Source organism: Parambassis ranga, chromosome 7, assembly GCF_900634625.1.
Source record: "Parambassis ranga chromosome 7, fParRan2.1, whole genome shotgun sequence".
NCBI classification, from domain to species: domain Eukaryota; kingdom Metazoa; phylum Chordata; class Actinopteri; family Ambassidae; genus Parambassis; species Parambassis ranga.
The window spans coordinates 12,055,301-12,080,858 of record NC_041028.1 but is presented as its reverse complement, the minus strand read 5'-3'; the positions used below and the strand labels follow the sequence as shown (position 1 = coordinate 12,080,858).

The following is a 25,558-nucleotide window of genomic DNA, read 5'->3' as shown; positions in this document are numbered from 1 at the left end:
TTGCAAATAAAACAGTTTAAAAAAAGACACTGCATTCTTAAAAAAGACCTTGTATTTTGAAGACAAGTAGTGCTTACAAAGGTATTTCTCTTTTCAGTGAAGACATTGACGGTCCCATTCTGACTGACATACTGTATGTACAGTTAATATCAAATTCATCCTAAATACCACCTCCCCCATTCTGCACAGTCTTTACACAGTTCTGAGTGACACATTATTCATCAGTTAAGAAAAGGTGAAGCTGGTCACATGCACAACTTCTTCCACCTTACACGGATTCACACCGTCTTGTCGAATGAGTCCATGAATTAGTACAAAAAACAACAATGAGTGATTGACAAGATTGTTTTTTTTCCCCTCTGCTCTTGTCCTGAGAGTCAGAGGCTCCACCAAAGTCTCTTCCAACAGCCAGCTTCCCTGTGGTCATTCAAGAGTCTTCAGGACACATGGCCGCAACATTACCTTCATCTCTCCCACACCCATGACTTCATACCAATAATATGAGGGTGCTGGAAGAATGTTAAAGACGCTGAAGACGAAAAGGCTTCAGGTTCTTTTAACTGTCACCACTGAGCAGCTTCTAGCAGCTTCAGGAAAAACTCTAAGCTCAGCATTTCTTCACAGAAGAAACTCCCCACTTTCATGGTCGGTGGAACCTGGAGACACAAATAAGAAGAGAAACTGTGTAAAGGAGAAAAGTACAAACCATGAGAGCAAAGGGGACTTTGTCATCATGCCCAGCTGTTATTAATCATTTCTATGCAGCTATATTTAGAATATGGTGACTAAATATGCTGAGGGGCTGGATGCATACATCTCCTCTTGTCCCTCTGGGTCACTGTTACAGCTCAAAAAAGGACCCCTGCTTTGCAAACAAGCTTAGCCAAGGACATTGTGGCATTTTATCATTTCTCCCTGCCTGGTCTGCGCACGCTCCAGAGGACAACCTCCCTCTCCCCAGTTTAGACACACTCCATCTATCTTTAGCTTCCTGGTGCTCTCTGGATAAGCAAGGAGAGCTAAATTTAGACCGCCTCAGCCCAGAATAGAGCATGCATGCATGCATTTTCAGACACTACATGCAGACCTGCACTTCACAAAACTGACCTCGTTAGGTGTTTACTTGAGGCATGCACTTCCATCTCGGTGCTTTTGAACTCATTCAGCTCTTTTCGGATTGCAGCCTGTGGGAAAGAGAACAAACAACATCAGTGCATCCCTAAGTGCATCCTGAGCCACTGGGGTGCTGCAACCTTTGAACAGCAAAGTGACAGCAGGGAGAAGGAAATATAATCAGGCTAAAAATTCAGATAGAACAGGGGATTTTGTGAGATAAGCTGATAACGACAACATGCAGTGCTGATAGTCTTGATCAGCAGCTCATAGAATTTAAGGATTTTTTTGTAATCAGGCTGACCCACATAGTGAGTGGCAAGACCGTGCAATTTGTAGCAGGTCATAAAGGTCAACATGTGACTGCTAACAGACTGTGTTCAATATAAATGCACACCTTGTCTGCTGCTGAGAGACGAGTCCAGGGCTTGTCTGCTCTCCTGTCATAGTCCTGAGCTTTGGCCACCTCCACATAGTCACTGAAGCGGATTAGAATTTTTCTTTCTCGAAGTTCATCTACTGTGGGCCGCTGGTTGAGCTGGAACACACAAGAAATAGACACACACATTTATAGCAGTTTGCCTAGATTCTGCCCTTACCTCTTACCTAGAAGTGCTTTTTTTGTTAGTTAAAAATATATAGAGAATAGTTACCTTTCTGTTGAGCCGCTGTTTGATCTCCCTTCTCTCTTCTTGCTCAGTTTGGTCATTTCTCTCTGAGAGGGAAAAAACAGCCAAATTAGAAACCCACACCAAATTAATTAACAAACATAAAGAAAGAAAGCAGCTTCTTTCACTGTTGTGGAGTTATTTAACACTGACAGAGAGTGGATTGTGCACTCAAGCGTCCTTTTGCCCCTGAATAATGTACTTCGCTGGGCGACCTGTGCTGTCTTTATGCAACACCGCAGTTTTCTCTAAAGAATTTTAAGAATTTTTCTACTGGGTCTAGTTTGTCGAAAATACTCATATCCGCAAAAAAAAATAAAGTTTAAACACTTACGTTTCAGAATGTTCCGACTCTCCAGCTCCTCCACATTCGGTCTCTGGCTCAGCCTCCTGCGAAGAAACACCAGAACCACGTTTTGAACCATGTTGACTCAAACTCCTATCCTTCTTATACCGGCTGTAATTTCTTGACTGTGCGCGTTCTCGAGAGGAATCCCCTATGTTTCCATCTCGCATCCAAACCGCGGCTGTGATGCTTCGGCAGAGGCGCTCCCCACATCTGGAACAGCCAAAGAAGCGCAATTCTCCTGTTTTGAGTTTTCTACCAAATGCTATCTCTTGTTTCAGTGTGCTGCATCTCAGGTGCAGCCGCCGTGTTGCTTTTACTCTACTCCGCCGCCGCAGCACAGGCACTCCTCTCTACTATTCGCCACGGGTGCTTTTGAACTGGGTCGTGATGGGCTGCCGGGGCGCGACTGCCCCAGTCTCCCTGGTTACTGCATGCATAATTTGTAGGAGGCGGAGCCTGGCGGGCTCCCACTCACGGCATCCCCAACCTCCTCCTGATGCACACTGGTCTACTGGCACAGTGCTGTTACCCACTTATTAGTCACTGCCTCTAAAACAGGCAAAAATAGTTTCAATCACGGGATAGCTACTGTATCTAATTCTCTTGGAATAATAGTGCATTGTAAAGCTTTCACTGGTGACTTAAAACTGCCAGGCTGTTTCATAACCATCAAAGAATGCAAAAGGTCTCCAAAGTCAGCTTTTAACCAGCATCCCCGTGTATGTGTACTCTTTGTAAATAATACATGTGAAGTGCAAAGGGGCTTTAACTTCAGACAGCATGATGGATACCACCACAGAGAGGGCGGAATGCCACCACCCAGCAGGACTGCCTTCATCCTAATACTGGGCACTTTATAGTTCTGTTCTTTTATTTAAAAAAAATCAAAGTTAGGTCACATGAACTGAGACCTAGACAGACAAAAAAACTAAATGCTAGCCCTGTGTGTGTATGAGTGTGTGTGTGTGGTAGGTTTGGCCACTTATATCTAATATAAAATATCTAAGCTCAAATTTCACTGTATAACCATATGCAGTATGCTGTTTTTAACTTTGGTTCTGTTCAGTAGGCTTTAATGTACGAGTACAGCCTTTGATGAGCCTTTGTTAATTAACATTCGAGAATAACATAAGGAGTGATTCACCAGCTCGACTGTATTCTTCACAGAGAAGTACAGTTACCAATTGACACACCAACCTTTTATAGAAATCCATCTATTTCTAAACCCCAACAAACAAAAAGGTCCATTGTTATCTTTTTTTTTCTCTTTTAACTCATGTGTTTTGATCAAAGCTGTTTTTTGCTGTTTTATACCAATGTCTTAAACCACGCCAGGCAGGGGAAGCAGCCCACCATTTGCCTCACGACTCTCTGACAAATAAATCGAGAGACAAAGTGTTCCTGCATCTCTGACAATATTACACTTTAAACAGATGGATCAGAAAATCACTTCCAAAGCCCCAGCGAATAAGCCCATCCACTGTATTATTGACCCGGTCGCCGAGTTGCCTAGCAACAACACTTGGTATAAGACAACAGAGTCCTTCTGCAGATATTCTCACTTTTCCCTAGCAACACACCAAAGGGGGATTTCACAACTACTACACACAGAGTGCTTCGTGTCTTGCAGAGAATCTGTGGTAATTTTTAGAAGCACCTTCCTTTTCTGTCTCTGTAGGTGGATATAAATAAATTAGAGATCCCTGTCAATTCTATTTTTGTAGATAAGCCAGATTTTCATCTATTTAAATGCCGTTCACTGGTGTGAAAATACTTTATTTGTGACTAAATATGACTACCTGAGACAACACTCACACAAGGTATCCCCAATATTACCTATAATGACGCATAAAAGCCTGGCATTGGCGTTAAGATTTCCATCTGATGCCTAAAATGTACTGCAGTAAAACTAGTTAGAATAGAAAATCTAACTATGCCAGCCAGTGAAGACAAAGAAATGAAAAACCGACGAGTGGGTGGCAGAAGCTTTCAGTCTTTTATTTCATGTTGCCAACATTGCTAAGGAGACAGAATTGGCCATTTCAGCTTTCTTCTTCTTCCCCCTAGTATAGTCACAGCCCCCCACCCTACCCCACCTCCTCCAACCCTGCTATTATTTCTGCTGATAAAACTCCCTGACATTTGTAGAGGAGGGAGCGCACTGGGAGATGCATTATTGAACAGTATCAGAGGCTAAAATTAGAAGCAGCGGGGTGCAGCTGCAGCACAAGCGCCAGGTGGGGGGGTCGCTAAAGATAGAAAGGTCATCTATAACTGACACAATGGATAGACATGGTGTTATTATCTCCCATTAGGTCCTGATGGTATTTTCTGCTTGATCAGGAGCAAATGTAACTGTAGGTATCCATTGTGAGCTGCACATAAGGAGCTGCTCGAACCTTAGGTGAGAAATGTGGAGGAGTGTGTGATAGATTGATTTGTCATTCAGGATGAATGCCCAGGGGAAATTTTCTCTTCTTTCATTTAACTGATATGAGCTATATTTAACCAGGAAAATCCTTAGAAATCACTACACAATGCTGTTTAAAGAATCTTTCATGAGCTTTAGGAAATCTTTGATTCATTCTGTACTTGTAACAGCTGTGAATCAGACACTAAATCAATGCTTTGCTTTATATAACAAGCAGCTTCTCTCACTGCTGTGCTACAAGTGGAACCTCTGCCTCAAAACACAGACCCTCCTTCTAGGTCTTATGCAAGCTCCAGTCATGCACAAACCGCAGGCAAACCTGGGAACACCTCTGCACCTATTCTCACATAATAATACATTTTCTCCCAGTCGGTCTAAAAATAGAGCAAGCATTATTATTGGTTGTCTCACAGACAGAAGATAAAGCTCGTTCTTGAGAGTGTGGGTGGGTGTCTGTGTTCGGCTGTGAGTTATTGCACTGCAGGTTATGTAATGCTGTGGCGTGCCCCTGTTTGATACACTAGTGTTAAGGAGCCTGAGTCTTGTGACACATTCACGCACAAGACGGCTGCTGCCGGTCTTCGGACATTAGAGTTCTCAGTTGTATTAGAAAAGACGAGTTGTTCTATTAATGTCCTGGCAGACACACAAGCAAACGTCCGTGGAGCTACTTGTACAAACACATTTCTTGGAAGCAGTGTGTGTCTGCACTGGTTTCACTCTAGAAACCGAGACTGTGTGACTGACTGAACATGAGAATGTTTCACATGCCAAAATATCACTGTCTATTCCTTTTTATTCCTCTTACTGATTTTAACAACTATATCTTTAACACCTTTGAGTATCTTCTCAAGTCTGCACAAGGCAATCAGATTAACCAATTAGACTATTTTAACCTCATCTCCACCTACTCTTTGGAAACCGAGGCTTTGCACCATTGGTCTACTCTGCAAAATGTATTATTCACATCACTGGGTTTTATTGTTGCAGTTTGAATCACAGTGCAAAGTTAAAACATGTTCACTTGACAAAAACTTTACGATTGAAAATGACTCAAACTGAGACTTTTTTATTATTACACAGACGAACTGTCACTCCAAAGATACATTCTCGAGATTTAATTACTTACTTGGCAAGTTTCATCTCAATCTGCTGCCGAATTTCTTGGCGCTCCTGATCACTCCTTGCTGGGAAGATATTCCTGTCCTCCAACTCCTGTTTGCTGGGCCTGTTTCGTAGTTTAACAGCCAGCAACTCCTTCCTTAGCCTGCGAGGAAGTGTGCCTGCAACCAAACATATACACACATTAAAACATGGATCACTCTAATTTACCACATTGTCAGCCTTTTAAACGATTTCCTTACTTTTCATTATCTAACTGTATCCAAAGGCATGACTAAAGACCTCTTTAAAACTGTTTCGGTTTCTGCCAACTCCTGAGAGAAATGTCGAGTTTATAAAACACTAACTGAAACCAGCAGTCTGCTTCCCAGTAACACCGAGAGTGAACAAAAACATGAAACACAAAACGTGACATTACATACTCCACTGGATTGAGGGGATAAATGTGGGCTTGGATTACGCTTGGTTGTGCAGGTTTAAAATGTGCAAAATCATTATTTATTGTATTTTGTAGATCTTGTAAACCTCGGGGCAGGGCTTTTGTTTTGTACTGTCTGTTTCAAAACAAGCCATTTCACCATTACTGCCACAGTTTTTAGTGTCTCTATTTACAGAAGAGATAAGCTGTTGAAACATCCTTAAGATTGCATCCTCCATTTTAAATTTATTAACACACCGGAGATGACGGACTCGTTCCAGCCGTCCAAGTCAATTGGAAGTCCTGAGGTGTTGGAGAAGCACTGGTCCAGCCGCACGTTCTCCTTGTTTTCCTCCGCCTCCTTCTTGGGCCAGTCAGTCCCTCCGACTCCTACACAGCCAACCCCCATCGATGATGTGTGCTGGTTCTCAGAGCTGCAGGAGCGAGAGAGCCTTCCATCAGAGCACCACAGCCGTGGGGGCGAGGCCTGCTCACACCCTTCATGGACACTGAAGGGACAGACGGTGAGGGATGAATGCAGGATTAATGACGATGACAAATTTTGACTGAGTTAGATTTTGACAAGTTTGCAGACAAGCCAAACGCTCAATAATGAAACATGTATGTTAAAAATAATGTGTAGGAACAATCACCAAGCCAAAGGCAACATCTTAATACAGAGACACTTGAGGTTAACATGAATATTTACTTCTCCTGTCTGTTTTTGGAAGCAAAGGCCCTCTGCAGTTCCTCCATAATGCAGCTAGGGGGCATGGGAGGATGTATCATATTGCCTATATGTGGTGACCCTGAGGGGTTGGCCAGGGGCCCTCGTAGCGGTAGGGTCATTGAAGTCAGACTTTCCGTGGCCCTGGGTGGAGGCTCCTTGGAGAGGTAGGAGTTGGGCAGATGAGCAGGGAGTGACACAGGGCCCGAATCTGACAGGGCAGACAGAGCAGACAAACAAATACGATCAATTAACCAAAGACTTTTTTCTTTTTTTTTCACTATCCTTGATTTTGCTAGTGAATAGGAAGACATTAGTGAATTTAGTCTCTGCCGTTTTTTTTTTATTTGTTTATCAAATCTGTTTATGAGAACTAAATTGACCATCTGGATGAAAAAGTGGTAATAACACAGAACCTGCCAGCCACAATGTGTGTCATTTTCTTTCGATGTCCAAAAAAGGACCTGTTTGTGACTCAGTCTTGTAAATAAACGATTAGTGGTTCCACCAATGAGTCATTTCTTGTCTAAATGTCTCCGACCATTAACCATTTGATGCCCAAAGAGGTAATCAGGTAAAGAAATTCACCTTGACAACAACTGTACCTGTGAAGTGTTTTTAGGCTGACGAAGCGCTGCTGAACTTAAACAATACTGCTAAACTCTGCTACAACAGTAAAATCTTGCTTACATGCCAGAACAGAAAAGTACTATTGTGTAGCTGATAGGACTCCAAGTGCATAATAGAATATAATTACACTGCTGTATTGGCACAAGGTAAAAGGTATAGCACACTGTCTCCCTACAATATATATATATATATATATACTCTATTCAGGCTCTACTTGTGTATGTTTGAGGTGAACAGAAGCACATTAACCCTATTTCACTTCACCTCTCAGCACTCACCATCTCCAGTACTCAGCTGGGGCAAAAGTTTTGGAGGTACTTGTGGAGGGGATGTTCCTGGAGGGATCTCCTCCTCCAATCTTTCTTCCATCTGTTCTTCCATGTCCTGCAGCCCCTCAGGTAAATCCCCAGCAGGGTGCACCTCCTCTTGTCCCTCCTCCTCTGGTAGTGGTACATTCTCTTCTACTCGCTCACAGTCCTGGAGAGGGGTAGCTACTGAGAGGCAATAAAGAAGGGGAAATAATATTTAGCACACAATATAAACATGATGTCACTCTTTAATAGATGACAGGTGGTGAAAATGACTTGCCGAGGAGTTTTTGACAATTAGCGCTTTCATGTTCCACCTTGTGTACAGTAGAGTTAATATGATCGGTGAAAACATACCTGACTTGAGAGGACTAAAAGATGTTTACTTCGATTTTTGTTTTATTTTTAAAGTATCAATAAAGTTAAAATAATGTCTTGAACATTTTTTGTACCAGTTTCACAATTTCTGTAACTGCCAAGTTGGAATGCAGATTGATATTCATGTGTCTTTGCTGCCCTCTAATGGAAGACCTGTACAAAAATGACTTGCACAGTTCTGCCACAGCTTCATCACATACATGAAAAAAAATACTTTCTATTGCAAAAAAATGAAAATAAACTCCAAAAGGAAAGTTACTGAGCCTCGTTACTAATCCATCTTTCTCCTTATCTGTTAATTTTACAGCTCCATACTGGTTATTTAAGAGCTAACCATGGAAAAGCAACGGATTGTCCTACCTGAAGGGGGGTGCTCCTCCTCAGGACCAAGGTATTCCACACTGCTCACTGTGAGGTTTTGGTTTAAAGGTCCTCCAAATCCTCCAAGCAGGACTGCACCATCTGAACAGCACCCATGGGTGGGGGAGTTTGGGCTGTGGCATAGAAGGCCACTAGATAATGCTACATCTGTGAATGCGCAAAAGGCTGTGTTACTCATATGTTATATTAGGTGAGAATGGGTTTGTGTAATTTAAAGGAGCTTCTGTTGTTTGACTTATTTGTGAGAGGGCTTAGTTTCAGGCAGCTATTTATCAAAGAGCGTGATATGAGGTTTACAGCTCAACCAGTTAACATGCAGCAACTTAAGTGGACAAAGAAGAGTTTCATTATTAGATGAAAGGGCTGAAAAACAGTGCAACTGTGATTTCCCTAAATGACATTTCTTCATTAGGTCACCTTGATTCATCAGCACTCTCCATTCCCGCAAGAGCATCACGTTTAGGTTTGTGTTCAGCAAATATGTCATGATGCTTTAAAAAGCACACACACAAGGTGACTGTGTGACTAATCAATATCACTGCTCATCAACTCTGAGAGGAATAACAATGTCATCATCTGGTGATGTCATTTTACAAAATAGCTTTTTCTACAAAAATACAACCTAATAGAAACTTTAAAGCATTTAACCACCACAATATTTGTTTGTTCAGATTTTGTTGTTGTTGAATTTAGTTACATCTATACATTATTCATGTAGATGGTATAAAATCCTTTGATAATTCATAACATCATTCAGTTTTGTTAGACAATCTTCTGTTTTTTTCTAAGATATGAAGAAAATCTGATGAATTAGATCAATCTTGAATCAGATCGTTGATACTGATTTATTTTGATTATTTTGCTTTTTGTTCAGAGCCTTGTAGGTGATTTTTGTAATACTCATCTCAACCACATACCCACACCAGTTTTTAAAATATAAACGACATAGTATATCATATCAATGAAGCTTTAAGAAATGCACTGTGTGAAATCCAGGTTTCATTAGAAATTGATAAAGATCTTTTCACACCCTCAGCCTGCTATCTTTTCCTCACAGGAAGTGAAGAAAATGTGGTCATATAAGTGTGGAGACGTGGTGAATCTAATCCAAACACATTCTCAGTACCTGTGGAACTCTGTTTGAGCTTCTCATTTTTCTTTTTCCTCCACTTCCAGGGCTTGAAGATGCGTCCAAGGCTGGCCAGCTTGCTGTTACGGCGGATGGGTGGAGTGTGCACGCCGGATACCAGGCACCCTGTTCTCAGCACCCTCTGCTGGTCCACCAACTCTACTGCAGTGACAGTGCAGAGAGAGAGAAGAAGAAGAAGGCCAAAGAGGGGTCGAGATGTTTTACAGGAGGATGAGATAAAGTAAGAAAGAAGTGGGTGGATATGTGCGGACGGGTGAACACAACAGGGAAAAAAAAAAGGCAAAGAGAAGGAAAAGGGGGGGAGCAGATGAGTGTTACAATGTGGCATTAAGGAGACAGCGGGGATGTGGGATAAGTTCAACAGTAGGTAAAAGGAGCCAGAAAAAGAAGGAGAGAGAAACAGGGGCCCAATTAGTATGCTCACCTTACTGAATAAACCATGATGGAGTCCAAGTGCTGTGAACAGATTGAATTAGAAAGACTAATTTGATCAAGGCACACTCCCTCACGGCTGTTACTTCCCTGTGAATCCCCTCCCTCAAATGTCATAGATCAAAATAAATATCTCTCACACTCAAGTTTTTTGCACATTGGAAAGCAGACAGGCACATATAAGTCCTAAGACTACAAAAGATGCATTTCCCTGGAGACCAACAGGTGTGTCGGACACGCTGCTTTCCCAAAAACAGCATAGCTCTATCTACAAGGACTATTAGTTTTACATATATCTTTTTTGAATCTATGAACACTTTGCTACATTTTTGTCCTCATATGATACAGAGTGTGTGGCTTAGGTTGTTTTCAGGTAAAAATAGGAAGAAAACACAGGAGATGTGCATGTTAGCTGTGTTTTGTTTCCTGTATTGTTTTGCTTTCATCTTCTGAAGCCGTGGGAATTTAGGTGCATTCTTGTCAGTTTATGTTGCTTATAACTGAGGCCGGTTGAACCATGTGCTCTCATGTTTGTGTTATGCTCTGCATGCAAAAAAAGTATTTTTTTTCATTCCATTTTTAGAATCCCATTAGCTTCTATAAAGTGCTTGCTGATCTTCCAGGGATACACATGAAATAAACATAAAATACACAACAGCTTAAAAGCACTAAGGCAGTGACCAAACATTATGTAAACATAACAATATTCACAGTGAAAATGATAAGCAACAAATGTCTCTGTGAAATTCATTCAACTAATTTGTTTCATTAACAAATTATGTTTTAGTTTTAACAAGATTAATAAGATATAGATGAATACGTGAGAATAACTGGTCAGACAACAGATGAGCTGCCCTGGTCTTCTTGCTGCACCCTTTTCTATTTCTAAGTGAAACTTGTTTTTGAATGAATGATCACTATGACTCATATCAGGCAAAATGTGGGTCTACAGATCTATGTGCGCACATTGCTGCACCAAGAGAGCCAAGAAAGCGGAAATGTACAATAAATAAAGTGTATTCAAGAAGCTACCTACGTCAATGTGACAAAAACAAAGAAATATCTGCCTTCAAATACTCATGTCTTTGTTCATACAATCGACTGAAGAGGAGGGAAGGATTTGTGAGTTGGGGGGGGGGGTTGCAAAGGGGCTCAGGGTGTGATGTGGAGTACAGTGATGGAGGATGGTAGATACAGCTGACTGTTTCATGCTTAGGAATAGGACATAAGAAGTGGCAGTGTTTGTGAAAAAGGAGAGGATAAATAAAGAGAGCCAGGAAAAGAAAGGAGAGAGGAAGAAGGGAAATTTAAGAAGTAAAGACAGGGATAGTGGTCGTAAAAGAACAATAAAGTGATAACCAAGGAAAGAAGAGAAGAGGTGGCAGGAGAAGGGAGTGGGAGGGTGGGGGTAAAGGATATTTTCTTGACCTTAAAAGTTCCTGGAAACAGGTCAATTGACCATACAAATGCATCTCAACATATCATCATCACTACTGTCACACATGCAGCGTGGCAGACGTGGCGCTGCACGCAGAATCCAGGTCAAGCTTGAAGGAAATGCACCCAGTCGCGCAGAGAGAGAGAGAGAGAGAGAGAGAAAAAAGCTTAAGAGAAGGAGTGGGGGAGAGGGCGGGGTAGAGACGTTGTGTCTGTGTAAGGGGAAGAGAGAGAGAGTGGAGAGAAAAAGAAAAAGGAGAGGAGTGGAGGTGGGGTCAGGCCCGTTACTGTTGCCATGGCGACCACATCCAGATGCTGCCGCAGCAGTGGGAGCCAGAAGGAGGAGGAGCGAGTCAGGCTGTAGCTTAGAAGAGAGGAGGGGAGAAAAGAAGCCCCCCTTACACAGATACTGCCACATCTAAAGCCAGTGGTAGCACCTAGTGCATTGTGGGTAGGTGGTGAAGCCACATGGAGGACAAGAACTGTCTACATTTTGAAAGAGGAAAGGAGATGGGCGGGAGGAGGAGAAAAGGGGGATTCCAGGGAGAAGAGGCAAGAAGAAGAGATGGGAGGGGGCTGTTGCTATACGGAAGAGCTTGGAGGAGAATCTGGCCCTGTCCAATCACATCGCAGCTATTTATAATGCATATCAAGTAACTCTTCATTTTTCATAGATGGGGTGGTTATTCAGAGAAAATGACAGGAGTCTGGATAGAGCATATGAATTAGGTGAAAAGACATGCATGCACATGGAGATTTCACTTATCTGCTGAATGGGGATGTATCGAAATGTGTGTCAGATAGGAGGCATGAATCGACGACATGCACCATGTGGCGATGATGTGCAATTTTAATTAATATGCTAATGCAAATAGGATTTGTTAAATCCATGTGTCATGTTCATACAGTAGACCAATCATCATTTTGCTGTATACCCGTAGTCCTCTCCACCAGAATCTCTACACAATGTAATTCCAATCAGGTGGTGGCAATACAGCTCTATATAAAACACAATGATTAAGTCCCTAATGGAAACATAGTGTAATTCATACCTTTTTACTGCATCAGCACAGTGTGGACTCTGAAATGATTTAAGAGGGGAATAAAGTAGGCAATATGACAATGTGACTTGGCAAGAAAACTAACACAGTGTGTTAGTGTGCCACTAGGTACCACACCCCACTTAACCAGCTTGTCAGCACATTCAGGAGCATAAGATCTCTCCCCACATACACACACAGAGACTTCCACCCAAGTGCACAAAGAAAGACCTAACCAAAAAAAACACTTCCTCTGTTAGGAAGTCTTAAAGTGGATATTAACTATGAATGGTCACTTTGTGCAAACTACCTATTTATATTATGGACTGCCATTGTGACACTGACAACCACAAAGGCAAAGAATGTGAGTGAGAAATGAATATGACTGTGAGTGTGACTGATTCAGATTTTGCTATGAAAGGGATTCACACTGAGTATTAGGACATTAACAACAGCATAGTTTCAGCAGCGAGGTTGTATGAGGCAAAGCCATGCCCTGATAGGCTGATTTAATGAGTGTGCTTGTGTTTTCAAAGCTTTAGCAATAAAAATAGGATAATAGTTTGCAATAGTTGAAAGTAATACAAATACTAAATCCTCATTTTAATCATCACACTTTGGTGTTTAAAGCTCTAAAACACAATCAGTACTCAGAGATAGCAATGTTGTTGCCTTGGAGTGAGACAGAAAATTTTATTTGTCTTTTAGATTACAATAAAACATTTACAGCTCAACACAAACAAACATGAACCTCGGAATCTTCCTTATATCATTAGTGTGAATTTCCGTGATTCATTAGTGGTGCTCAGACTGGATGATACTTCTAAGCCAAATATCACCAAGCCAGTAATTCTGTAAAGAACATTATAGTTTTTATTATATAAATCCATAATGACTTTGGTGATTCATGGATGTTTTGACAGTATACAGTTCTGGATGAATGGATGGATGGATGGATGGATGGAAAAAAACTTTCTTCTTGTATCATTGTCTTGCTAAAACGTTGCTTATCAAATACTATGTTTTGATTTTATACCTAGTTATGGATTTTGCCGCAGGCGCCAGGTCTTCTTTGTGCCTCATGCTAATTAGTACTGTTTGAATGCAGTTAATATTATAGCTTTTGAATACGCACATAGTTTCTTGCTTACATTTGCACACAGTATTTCTGTGAGGATTCTTAGTCATAAAGGTCATGATATGTCCAAGTGCTAGACGAAGGCAACTGTTCTCGCTGCAGATATTTGAAAGCATGTGAGGGGAAATGCCTACAAGAAACTCACAGCAATAGCTGCTCTCGTTTAGCACTTTTATATAGCATTAGCATCACCTAAAGTGCCACAACAGCTTTAAAGAACCACTAGCCTTGTGATAGCACCACTAAAACAAGCCCTTGGCAAGTTATAAAAATAAGTCTCTGTGCAACGTGTACTATAGTGTGTGTTTGTGTGTGTGTGTTTCAACACAGCTATTAATAACTTCAGACCTTGACTACTACCATCCCTGCAGACTGTACAGGGCCCTGGTTTCTAGCCCTAACCGCCTTGCTCCTTCAACCCAGGAAACTGACAATGTGCCCTTGAATGGAGCACCTCCTTACCCGCTGCCACGCCAGCTAACCTCCTCGCTTTACCCCCCTGGCTTTACAACTGTGCCGCCATCTGTCTGAAGCCCTGCTGCCTCGGGGGCCCGGCCACAGTCAGGGCACACAGCTAACTACTCGAAGGAAGAGAATGAGTAGCAGAAGGGCTGAAGCAGTGGCAAGAGTGTAAATCAGAGAGAACGGTTGAAACCAAGAAAGGAAATGGTCAACTACAGTCATTTATTAGACTAAACTATTCAGTCCACAAAACCAAATCTCATAAAGCTGCATCTAATTTGTCAATGCACTAAATCTACACATTTGCATATCCAATTACCAATATCAATCCTGTATCCTAAACTTAACAATACCTGGTTTCATTATAAAATGCCTTTTGGACAATCTTTCATATATTTAGACAAAGGTCTATAAGCAGCACAGAGGACACAGAGGTCATGTCCTTTTCACACTTATTTCCTTTTCATACAACAATGTGCTTCATTAAGAAAAATGAAGCACAAATGGGAAAATGGCCACTTCCATAATACCACATCCTCGTTATCTTTGAGGAAAAACAAATCAATTATCATTCTTTGATTGAATACATAAGTTCTGGCCTGAACAATCCAACGTGATGGTTTATTAGGAGTCCAGGTGACTAACATGAATGTGTGCTGGGAGCAACGTTCCTACTTCTAAATTCTAGAGAAAAAACAAGTTGAGTCTGCAAAGGTCAAGCTTCCATATCATCAAAGTGATTACAGGCAAAAGTGTGAAACACCAGCGTGTGGCCTACTGGCATCAACAGAGTGAAATGATGTCAGTGAGGCCAGCAGCCAATAGGAAATGCCTGAGGCCCTTGTTTATTACCATATGTTGGTGTTGAGAATGAGGACTAGTGGGTGGCTTTGCTTGTAAGCCGTTGCTGCAGCATCAACAGGAACTCAGTTCATTGTCAGTGTCTGATGAAAAGCCGCTTCTCTGGATTTTTGAGAGAGATACTTATTACATTTTGTTGGTGATTGCTAGGAAGGTTCTTTGTGACCCTTTTTGACACTGTTTGCACCAGTTATTAGTGACTGAAGTCCCTTTAATATCATGTTAAAGTGACTCATTCCCTTGTATTTGAACAGTCGGCCTACTCAAAGTTGGCTGTGAAATGAGTTATTCCTCTAGATTCTGCAACCCAGGAGATACTTTGTATGGAAAATACCCCATTGATATCAACAGGGTTAGGAGGGATCAACTTGGAGTCAACTTTAAATTCTATAAGTTTGAGTTATCAATGTGTTTTTGACTTTTACATAAATTATCTGGCTGACCATAAAATAAATCACATTCTTGCCTCTCACAGAACTGCTTTTTTAGTACACAGTCAACAGTTGACAGTTGATTTTGAGTTTAACACTCAAAAACTCCACTAATCCTCTTCATGAGGACTGTGTGGGTGTGGTTTTAACAGATTTGACCACTTGCTGTGTGCTGAAAACACAAACGTACAGCACACCAACTGTCATGTTGGATGTTTGGAACATAGCTTAAAGAGTTGTTGAATACTGGTAATACTTATTATTCCTCTGGATATAGAAGTGGGAATGGGCCTATGCTGAACTGCAGAGAACAAGGATTAAAATTCTTCGAAACACACAGGCACATAGATTCAGCGCATTTACACACAGACACACTTCTGCATTTCCACCAAAAAAAGACAAGTTATCTTTGACCAACTGTGAAAGCTGCACTGCAGCCATCACATCCACCCAGTAGCCCAAAAATGTTCCTGCTAAAAGTGCTTTTCCTGTCACTCACACAATAGGGCGATCCTTAGAAAAATGTCATCCCAACATGCTCCCCTAAACTACAACCACAAGAAGAAGGAGACCCTGAATGTGACCAGGAGGTTTTCCAGCATAGTTTTGGGCTACGTTCCCACTACAAAAAATCTCTATTAGAGTGCACCCTCCAATCAGGTAATGGAAGTCTTGGTTCACCCTTCATACATTGGGCTATTCCTGCAGTCTATCACATTAATCTAACAAACTGCAAGATTCATATTGACTCATTCAGCTTCTTTTATATCTTCAAAAGTGCTGCTTACAAAAGCCTCTTCACAGAGTTGGTTTAATTATAAGATTACACTTTTAGACCCTGCAGATGAAAGTGTCAGGCAGCCTTGTCTTTAGAAAGACTTTCACAGCAACAACAAAAGTGACACTTCCAATCCTGTGGCAGCCAATGTGTCTATCACTATATTAAAAGAGCCCTTGAACAAAAACCTAAGGTATTGCTGACACTGTAGTCTTTAATAATTTTTCACAAATGTGAGCAGATATGGACACACAAAGTGCTCTTAAAGTTTATGCACAGGGGAGTTAGCTATTGGCCTGCTATGGGGAACGGTCATCAAGGCTTGATATAGACTCCACTAGCAGAGTCAGATGGATGGGCAATGGTGTGCAATTCATTTTTGTTATTTTCACTTATGTGGGTCAGTGCCTGAAAAATGTATGTAAAGCATACTGAATGTGTCCACGAGTGAGTGAGAGCACATGGGAGTAAATATTCACAGCTTCCACAGTGTGTATAAATGCATGAGTGAATGTCTGTGTGCATGTGTGTCTACAGTGTAGAAGCTTGTTTCCAATGGGCTCACATTGCTCTGCAGGGAGGAGAGCACATTGTACTGTAGTCTCCAAGCGGGAAAGACAGCAGGAGATACAAAAAGAAAATGTACCATTCACCACTGTTAGTACTGTCATTTCCAGAGAGGTTCTCCCAGTGAGGATACCACTCACATTTGGGCTCCTTCTGTGGCAGCAATGCAAGTGTGGGAAGTTTTGGGACTATTAAAAACAACTTGATGTAACAGTCCTGGAGAAAGTGGAACTGGAACAGGAAGCCACAGTATACAGTAGTGTGCAAAGCTGTTACTCCTCAAGGGAATCACAAAACTGAGTTAAAAATAGGATGACATTTTTCAGCATGTTATTGTCCATAAAGCTGTATTCATCCCATGTTCTGGACCTGAAATATTGTAATGCAGGGCCAGCAGGAACACTAGCCAACAGCTCTGTTTGTAATGCCAGACTGTACAGACACGAGTCAATGCACTAACTGTCCAGTAACCTCATTTGTCATGGACATATGGACATATTAAACAGCCCTATGTGCATGGTTGTATTTGTCATTATACTGTGTAATAACCATGTCCATAGACATGTCATGCATATCATGAAAGACACACTGAGGACATGAGGTCAAACAAACACACTGCCTCTAATAAAATATGTCCGTGTGCAGCTCAAACCTTAGTATGTTTACCTCTATTCCTGTTTGGGTGGAAAACACCCAGATTCGTGAGCTGGCCAGGTAGTTTTTCTGATTTTTGAAACTTGTTTTGGTCTGGTTAGAACAAAAATAATTCAGTCCTACACTAAATTCTGCTCTGACAGCTGTGTAGGACAGATTGCACCCAGTTACTCAAACAAATTCACTTGTGATTGCACAGTCTTTGCTGGAGCAGCTCTGTGCCACAGGGACGCTGTTGTGATGTAAAAGATATTATCAGGTAGTTACACAGGTGTGAGCCATATGATGCATCAGTGTTGATTTAGAAAATGCTAGAAGCCTCTCGGTCATTGGTAATAACCAACTCTGTACAGCCCTAGCCACAGTTCTAATAGTAGTTTTAATGGGATTGGATTTGAGCTGTTGGCTTACAAGGATGTATGGGATGATTAAATTAAAAGGAATTTGTGCCTGGATCTGCACAATGTGCTTTCCTCATTAATGTGTCATTGGTGCAAAAAGGGGGAAAAATGCTGGGCTTCTTTGCCTGCAGATCAGGGGCCGCTTGAATCAAGGCATCTGTGATCCAAGACAGACTTATCAGTACACAGAACACGGCTCTGCTCGGTTCAGCAGCCTGCTGCAATGCAAAGACTGGCTCTGTCCATGGTGCTGAAATGCATTCTGCTGTAATATATCAAAGACTCCTGTCCAAAATCACTTCCGATTTGCACCCTTGTGCACAATATTTCTTTTCAGCCTCTTATTTTGATGGTTCAAAGTCTTAACTGTACTGCACTGCAACTGTCATTCCTCATTATCTATTGATAATTGATGTTCATATGTGTAATACAAGCAGGAAAAAGACTCCACAAGTGGGCCTTTGTATCCATCCTCTAAGAATTACAGGGTACAGTGCCTCACCATTTGACAGTGATTGTGTAAAACTATGTTTTTTTAGAATTTATTTTGATTGGAGGATCAATCTTAACCACAGAACTGAACATGGACAGAAATTGGAAGTTAAAGTTAAAACAACACTTGAAGATTGATCAGACATGGGATGAGGATCAATACTAATAAATTGGGCGTGTTGTTTTATTTGTCCCAAGGGTCAGGCTGCTGGCAGGCATGAGTTTACATGTTGTGATGTTTGGGATTGATATATGGATTGAGCTCTCATATTAAAAACATGAAAGTTTCAATATGGAGTAACATATTAAAAACATGAAAGTTTCAATATGGAGTAACATGTAAAGCAGTGTACGAGATCAAAAAAAGTCTCAGACGTTCAACTCATGTACAGTCAGTTCAACTATTCACAATGAAAAGCTTCAATTCATTTCTTTTTATGACTGTGTTCCTTTTAGTTCAGTTATCTGATCTGGCTACGTATTTAATTTAACATCTCCTGAGAGGCTCTGGAAGAAATGTTCAATAATACTGTAAGTGGCTATCAGGCAGACTACAAAAGCCTCACTCTGCTTCCCTCAGCTCTGTGGTGGTTCATGTTCTGTCAAGCTACCATAACATCATATCCTTCCAACTTTAGCAGTACACAAGCTCTACCTGGCCATGGTTTCTCTTTCTACTTTCATACTCCCTCCCTTCCTCCTCCCCTTCTGCCTCTCATCCTATACATCTTAGTCCCAGACAGGAGCTTTTATCGTTGACGGGACCTGGGACCTTTTCTATCTCAGACTCAGTCTGGCAGATTTGTTAGAGAGAGAAACTGTGAGGATATATGAACAGGTGTGATGGGTACAAAACAGGAACTTGTGTTTGACAGGGTTGGAGAGCGGCTGGTGTGAAAGCTGTAAAATGAATGATATTGAAACAAGTAGACAGACTCATAGAGTTTAATATGGCTTTCAATACTTCAATGGCCTCCCAATTATTTTGTAATTTACTTCCATAAAGCTGTTTTTTTAATTGACAATTAATCATTTAATCTAAAAACTGATGCCTGTATATAAATGTCCATGAGCATGAACCATCTGAACCAGGTTCTGGCCCTGCAAGGTGATTTTTCTGTTTGTTGGCATAAATGAAGATGAGTTCAATAACAACAAAGAGTGACACGTGTAGCTTGAAAACTGATTAAGATCGATCAAAAGGTTTTCATCAATCACTATTACTTTAGAAAGGACTAACTGGATATATTAGCTCTTCCAGAGGTTTTCAAAATCAGACCCACATAGCCACTGCCTCTTTCCTATTGGTGTTCTATAGACCATTCATCATCTCAGTGTGGCCAGTTTGCAATTAGGATAACATCTTGGCTTTCTTTCAATAAAAGCTGCCGCCTCTTCATCTCTTTCTCTCCTTGCAGTGTTTCCTTCTCCTTCGTCTCCTCTCTGCTTCACTAATTCGGTCTCCTGTTCTTTTCTCAGCTCTTTTACCACTTTCCTGCAAAATTCATCTTCACTATTTCACAGCCCCAGATGCCCAGAGGAGTTTCACTCTCTTTACCCTTCGCAACATAGTGCATGCAACTTCCTGAACTCCTTTTAACCTCAGTCTTTAGAGGGTAAGTAGCTCCATTATGGGCTGCTTTTACACTGGGGTCTCTGACAGGTGTTCAGGGCTGCTTGCATCTTTGTTCTCCAAGGCCTGTCTGACTGTCTGATTCTAGCACATTCGGTTTGTGGTTGTCTGCAATAACCTGACAGCTCTTTTGCAAAAAGATGCATAAAGTACATGGGTGCATGTGCCAAATACACAAACAACAGCCGCAGCAACACATGGCTCAAAAACCGTCAAATGCCTAATCTGCTCCTGCATCCACAGGGAGCACGCATGATGTGGGGCTTTTGTTGTTGTCGTCATGTTTGTGCTCCATTTTTTACAGGCAACTGAAAGCTAGTGAAGGCATCAACAGAGATCAGAGCTCAGCAAGACATCCAGATGCACCTCACTTCTGTAGTTGTGATATTACAATGTGAGTACAGTGTGTACAGTTGTCTTCATGGCCTATTTGGATTTAGATTAGAATGTTTCATGCTCACAACACACAATGACAAACTTTATTAAGGGCAGTTATGATTAACACAATGTGTCGCATTAGTTAATAAATGGATTAGTTAATCAACAAAGCCAGTCAATGATAAATGACTCAGATGGGAGAATTTGCTGATTTATATTTAGTCAATAAATGCATTTGTGCTTTGGATTATTTACATGTAAAGCATAGAGCATCAACAAGCTGGCATTCTTTTTCTACATGACATTCCGAAAGACCTGAATGGATTTATAGTTGTAGGTCAGGACTTTGGGAGGGCAATTCTAAGGCTGGGATTAGACACAGACATGCACAGACACCAGAGGCACAGAGTTATACTTATTATACTATTTTCTGCTGTGCCTGAAATCCCCTTGCAGGAGCAAGTTTGCACATTTAGTTGTCTTTTTATTCTTTTTTTTCTCTATTCTCCTTTATTTTTCAGGTGTGGGTAGCATAGACCACTTCACAAGACCTTATTATGTGCACCTTCAATTAGGTGGCAGCACCTTCTGAGCCATGAAAAGGCTAATGCACACAGGCTGATGACCACATCTACAACAAACTGGCCACCGCAGACCCTAAGACACTCATGGATACATGAGTTTTGTTTTGAGTTTTGATTGTTTTACTATATTTGTTGCTGTCTATAGCCATAACTGGTTTAAGCAAATCTCCAGATAGTCTTGTGCCTGCACACCTTCTTTTTTACTCACAAGTCTTCCAGATTTAATCGCTTTGACAATATAAATGAGGAGGACGGTTTTTTTATAGGTTGTCCTTTTTGGGAGCTGATAAATGATGTTTGACTTTTTCCTCCCTGGGCTCACTTCACTTGTCTTCACCACTTTGCAGTTGCTTTTTACAAACTTGTTCAGAGGTAATTTATGGTGAATGTATAAAGTCTGTTAGGGTTAAGTTCACACAGATGCCTCTGGCAGAGAAAGCAGTTCATTACATTAACAATGGACGCGATCCATTAAGTTTGACAGTCAGAATTTGTCTGAAAATTTTATTGCTGTGTTTTTAATGAAAATTAACTTTAGTATCACTGTGTGTTTCTTTTTTAATACTTGTAACCTGACTAATCACCATTATATCATATTTAGATATCTGTGGACTTGAACTTCGGTTTTGAGTCTTTTAACTATGAAAAGTTGTGCAACAATACTTCAGAAACTCATTCTGCTCGGCACAAACAGTAATGGAATTCCTAATGTCATTTGTGAATGTAATTACACTTTCATTTTAAACACAGCCTTGATAAACAAGGGAGTGCATTATATAAGACCTCCTGACTCAGAGTTTCCCATATTTACTCATCAAGGTCTGAGAAACAGAGAGAAATTATTAACAAGACAGAGCTCTGGTTTGGGGTGAGTCATCGTCACAGCTCCATATCAGCTTTTAAAGGGTTTGATATAGCTTCTTCTTCATTAGGGGGGTCCACTTATACCTGCAATCCTTAGAGATTCCTCTGATGTCAGTTCTGGGAGGATTATCCTGGTATAGGTATGACCAGCTGAGAAACAGGAGACCTCAAAAACACACTGATCAGAGGGTGCTATTGGCAAGACACTGTCCTACAACTGAGCAAAGAGAGTCAAACTGTTCACTGGTTTAAGTGAGCAAAGATGCTGAAGTAGCCTTTGACAAAATGACACATATTTAGGAGCTCTGGGGACATTGTACTTTAATTTTCCCTGTTCTCTGACACTCAAGTGTGATGGGATTTCTTCATGAATTATAGTATTCCACCAACGGAGAAGGTGATCATTTTTATCTAACACTGACTAATTAAAATATTTAACTAAGTGGTCGACAGATCTTTCATCATCATTAATTTATTCTGAAATAAACAATGCTACTTTTCTCTGAAAGAAACCTTGAGCAGAGCCAGTGTCCTAGGGGAGGACCCTGCTGCTGATGGCTGCTTGGGTAAAGAGACAGATTGCACAGCTATGAAAGAAGCAACCCAATACAGCATGTGCGTGGTACATGCTAAAAACAGAGAGCACCAGCATTCAAATATGCAAATAGTCAATAGAGATGTGTGGTCACCAGGTAACTGGTATAAAAATAAGCTACGAAATCTATGTCAGTAATGATATTTATATTGCAACTGAGTAGGCTGGCATGAAGTATAAATACATAGGTTTATCATAGTAGGTTGCTTAGGACAAAACTTTACTGATAACAGAAATCCCCTTTATTTATGTACAGTAATGTTCAGTCTACTTGTTTGCAATTTGTCTGTACGACCTCTTCCCAAACTCTGAATATACACCACCTGCACAGCTTTCTGTAGGACAGGCGAATTACTTCATGGAACGAAGCCACAGGGAGAACCCGGCCTGGACAAGCTCCCTGTCCGCAAAGCTTCAAGGTGTCCTCTCCACACCATTACCTTGGTCGACACTCCGCAATGACTAAGTGGAACTTTGAGTGAAAGTGACATTTTGTTAGCAGGGGAATCTATGGTGCCATTGTCAGAACGAACTGACTAAACAAGTTTTTATACTGATGCTCCTATTAGTAGACTTATGTTCTGGTAATATTGCTGTAAATCAAAGTTCAAGAGAAGATGTCTTAACTGAGCTGGCCTCCCAGATATAAGTGAGAAAAGAGATGTATACTAACTTGCTGTTGTCTGTGTGTCTGAGTTGTATGATTAGCACAGCCTCATTGCTCTGATTCTGCAAGCTGTAACTATTGTCTCTATTGACTCCTCTCCCTAGTGTTGAGTAAGAGGATAAATACACTGTCAGTCCCTGCAGCTGCAAGAGCCACTGTACAGGGGGGAAAAAGGCCAGCCTTCTTTGCCAAAGGATTACTTTGGCAAAGACTGATGCTCCAGACGTTAGTGCAGTGGCGATCCACACAGGGAGAGGGGGGTGGGCGCTGCTATGTACTTTGGGTCACCAGACACTGATACTGTAGTTGCAGTGACAATTTTATTCTTTCATTTGAATAGTAGGACAAGTGATGCATTTGTCCATATTTCAATGTTAAAGGGTGATAGCCAGTGTTCTTTTTAGCTCTCATCTCTAGCATGGCTCTATCTGCCAGACTGCTGTGTTGTTTATTCAGGTGTGTCAAAGACCCAGTGTGACATCATCACACTCGCCTATGTGTGAATTAAATCATCCTTAGGAGGGTTGAATTCAGCAAGGGCCCATTAAAAATGTGCTATATGGTCAGTTGATGTGATCAGACAGGTGTGATTTCAGTGATGTGAAAAAACGAGTCTCATTAGTGAAGGGTTGAAAGGTGAACGACACAATTCATTCAGTCAAGCATTCTTCATGTGCGTAAAACTCACCATGTGTGGGAGTAAGCAATGAGTCTTTCCAGGCCTACACAATATGACCATAAATAGCCTCACTTACGTAAAAATCAAACCCTGTATTTTTTAGGATAGGTCTAATTCAAGAGCAATGAGCTATGAGCAAACGCAGCAGTTCATCTGTGATGTGCAGAACATGACTGCTCCCTGGTGTTCTGTTATTATGAAAGATCAATTCATTAACCTGTTCAATATGCAAATAAAAAAAACAACAGAAACAAACAGGGATCCAGGGAAAGCACACATGCAGGATCCATGAATTGGTGAATGAATTTCTTTTAGTGCTGAATTGTGGGTATTTCCACCTATTGCCTGCATCACGTGGACAGCCGATTATTGATTATAACAATGATCAGTTCAGTAAAGGGGGGCCGGGTGGGGATGTCAGCGCTGTCAATTTGGAGGGACAGAACTCTGCTATATATGCAATAAAATGTGTGTATTTGTATTTAAATGCAACGCATCACAACCTAAAGCCAAAGCCCATGTGTTCCCTCAATACCAGGGCTGTAGCGGCGGCTCAGATAAGACAGCCAATGCGTTCTGCCTGGCATCATGGACCACACATGCATGCGGATTTTGTGATGCTAAATGCATGTTGACTAAGGAGGCTATCGCGCAAAAGGCAATTGATGAAGCTGCATACGTTGATGTGCTAATAAATGGCCTGCAAGCCGATTTTTTAACAGCCTGCATGCATCCAACAGCCGGAATCGCTACAGGCGTCTGTATAACGCGCATATCTGGTGAGGAATGCAGCCATTCATAGTCGGTGATATGGCACATTCATTTTCAATTTGCAGCTCCACGATTCGGTGTTACAGTCCATATTCTACATGCAAATGTTGGAGGCATATGCGCTAATTATCCCTCGGTGCTCTGACATCCCATTGGGCAAGCTGGGATCATTGCATCGCCAAAAAAGCGGCAACATAAAAACACATGTTTTGTGCATACAATAAATAAATATAGAGAGACAATGACGCGTCAATCTTACCTGTGCCGTGTGCCAAATCGATGCCCGGTTCGGTGAGTATGTTCGGGTCACTTTGAGATCTGCCTCGTTGCAGACAGCCGTCTAGTCCATCTGATGTAGCCATGGGGAGACAGCACAAGAATCCTGAATAAAATATTGAAAACCCAACCGGAGGCAGGCAAGGTCAGGAGGAAAGCAGCGAGCGAGTGTGGATTTAATTCGCTCTGACAACAGCCGCTTTGAGCATCTACCAGGGAGCCATGGCTGAGCTGAAATTCCGTGTGTGCGTGTGTGTGTCTGGACTGTGCGCGCGATGATGTGTGGATGTGGGAGGGGTGATATGCCCCCGATGATGCCAAAGGGTTGATGATGCCCATCCCCGACCCAGCAAAACGACCAGATCTTCAAAATACCAACAGACATGCTGCCTCAGCTCATAGATTACATTACTGAATATTTACGTGTGTCATGGATTTGAGCAACACAACAAGTGATCTATAACACAAACGTCCTTTTGCAGTGTTTATTCAGCCTCAGTAGGCCTTATTGCAGGTGCAAGCAGCGCAGGTATCACTATGAAATACCACAGTACAGCAAGCGGTGTAATAAGCGAAATTAATTAGGTATTTAATGACAGTGTCTGTGGTTAATCAGAGAAGCGACATTAAGTCAAACCACGGTGTGTATTTTTTGTATACAAATAAATGAAATCGTTACATATGCTGTACTGCTTTACTGTACTGATAAAATAAATAATATTTTTTTTTTCAAAATCATACAA

The 25,558-nt window shown here is 41.4% G+C and overlaps 1 protein-coding gene across 1 annotated transcript; it reads right to left on the bottom strand.

Moving 5' to 3' along the window:
* Nucleotides 1–360: 360 nt before the first annotated feature.
* On the bottom strand, nucleotides 361–24,931 carry phactr3a (phosphatase and actin regulator 3a). The gene is made up of 12 exons (XM_028410632.1): nucleotides 24,799–24,931; nucleotides 9,652–9,816; nucleotides 8,505–8,672; nucleotides 7,737–7,952; nucleotides 6,811–7,039; nucleotides 6,360–6,610; nucleotides 5,691–5,844; nucleotides 2,116–2,171; nucleotides 1,767–1,828; nucleotides 1,511–1,651; nucleotides 1,108–1,184; nucleotides 361–656 (listed from the first exon to the last, which is right to left on the bottom strand). The coding sequence occupies exons 1-12, from the start codon at nucleotides 24,899–24,901 to the stop codon at nucleotides 641–643; spliced, it is 1,638 nt and encodes a 545-aa protein (XP_028266433.1). The 5' UTR covers nucleotides 24,902–24,931; the 3' UTR covers nucleotides 361–640.
* Between the last annotated feature and the right edge of the window lie 627 nt (nucleotides 24,932–25,558).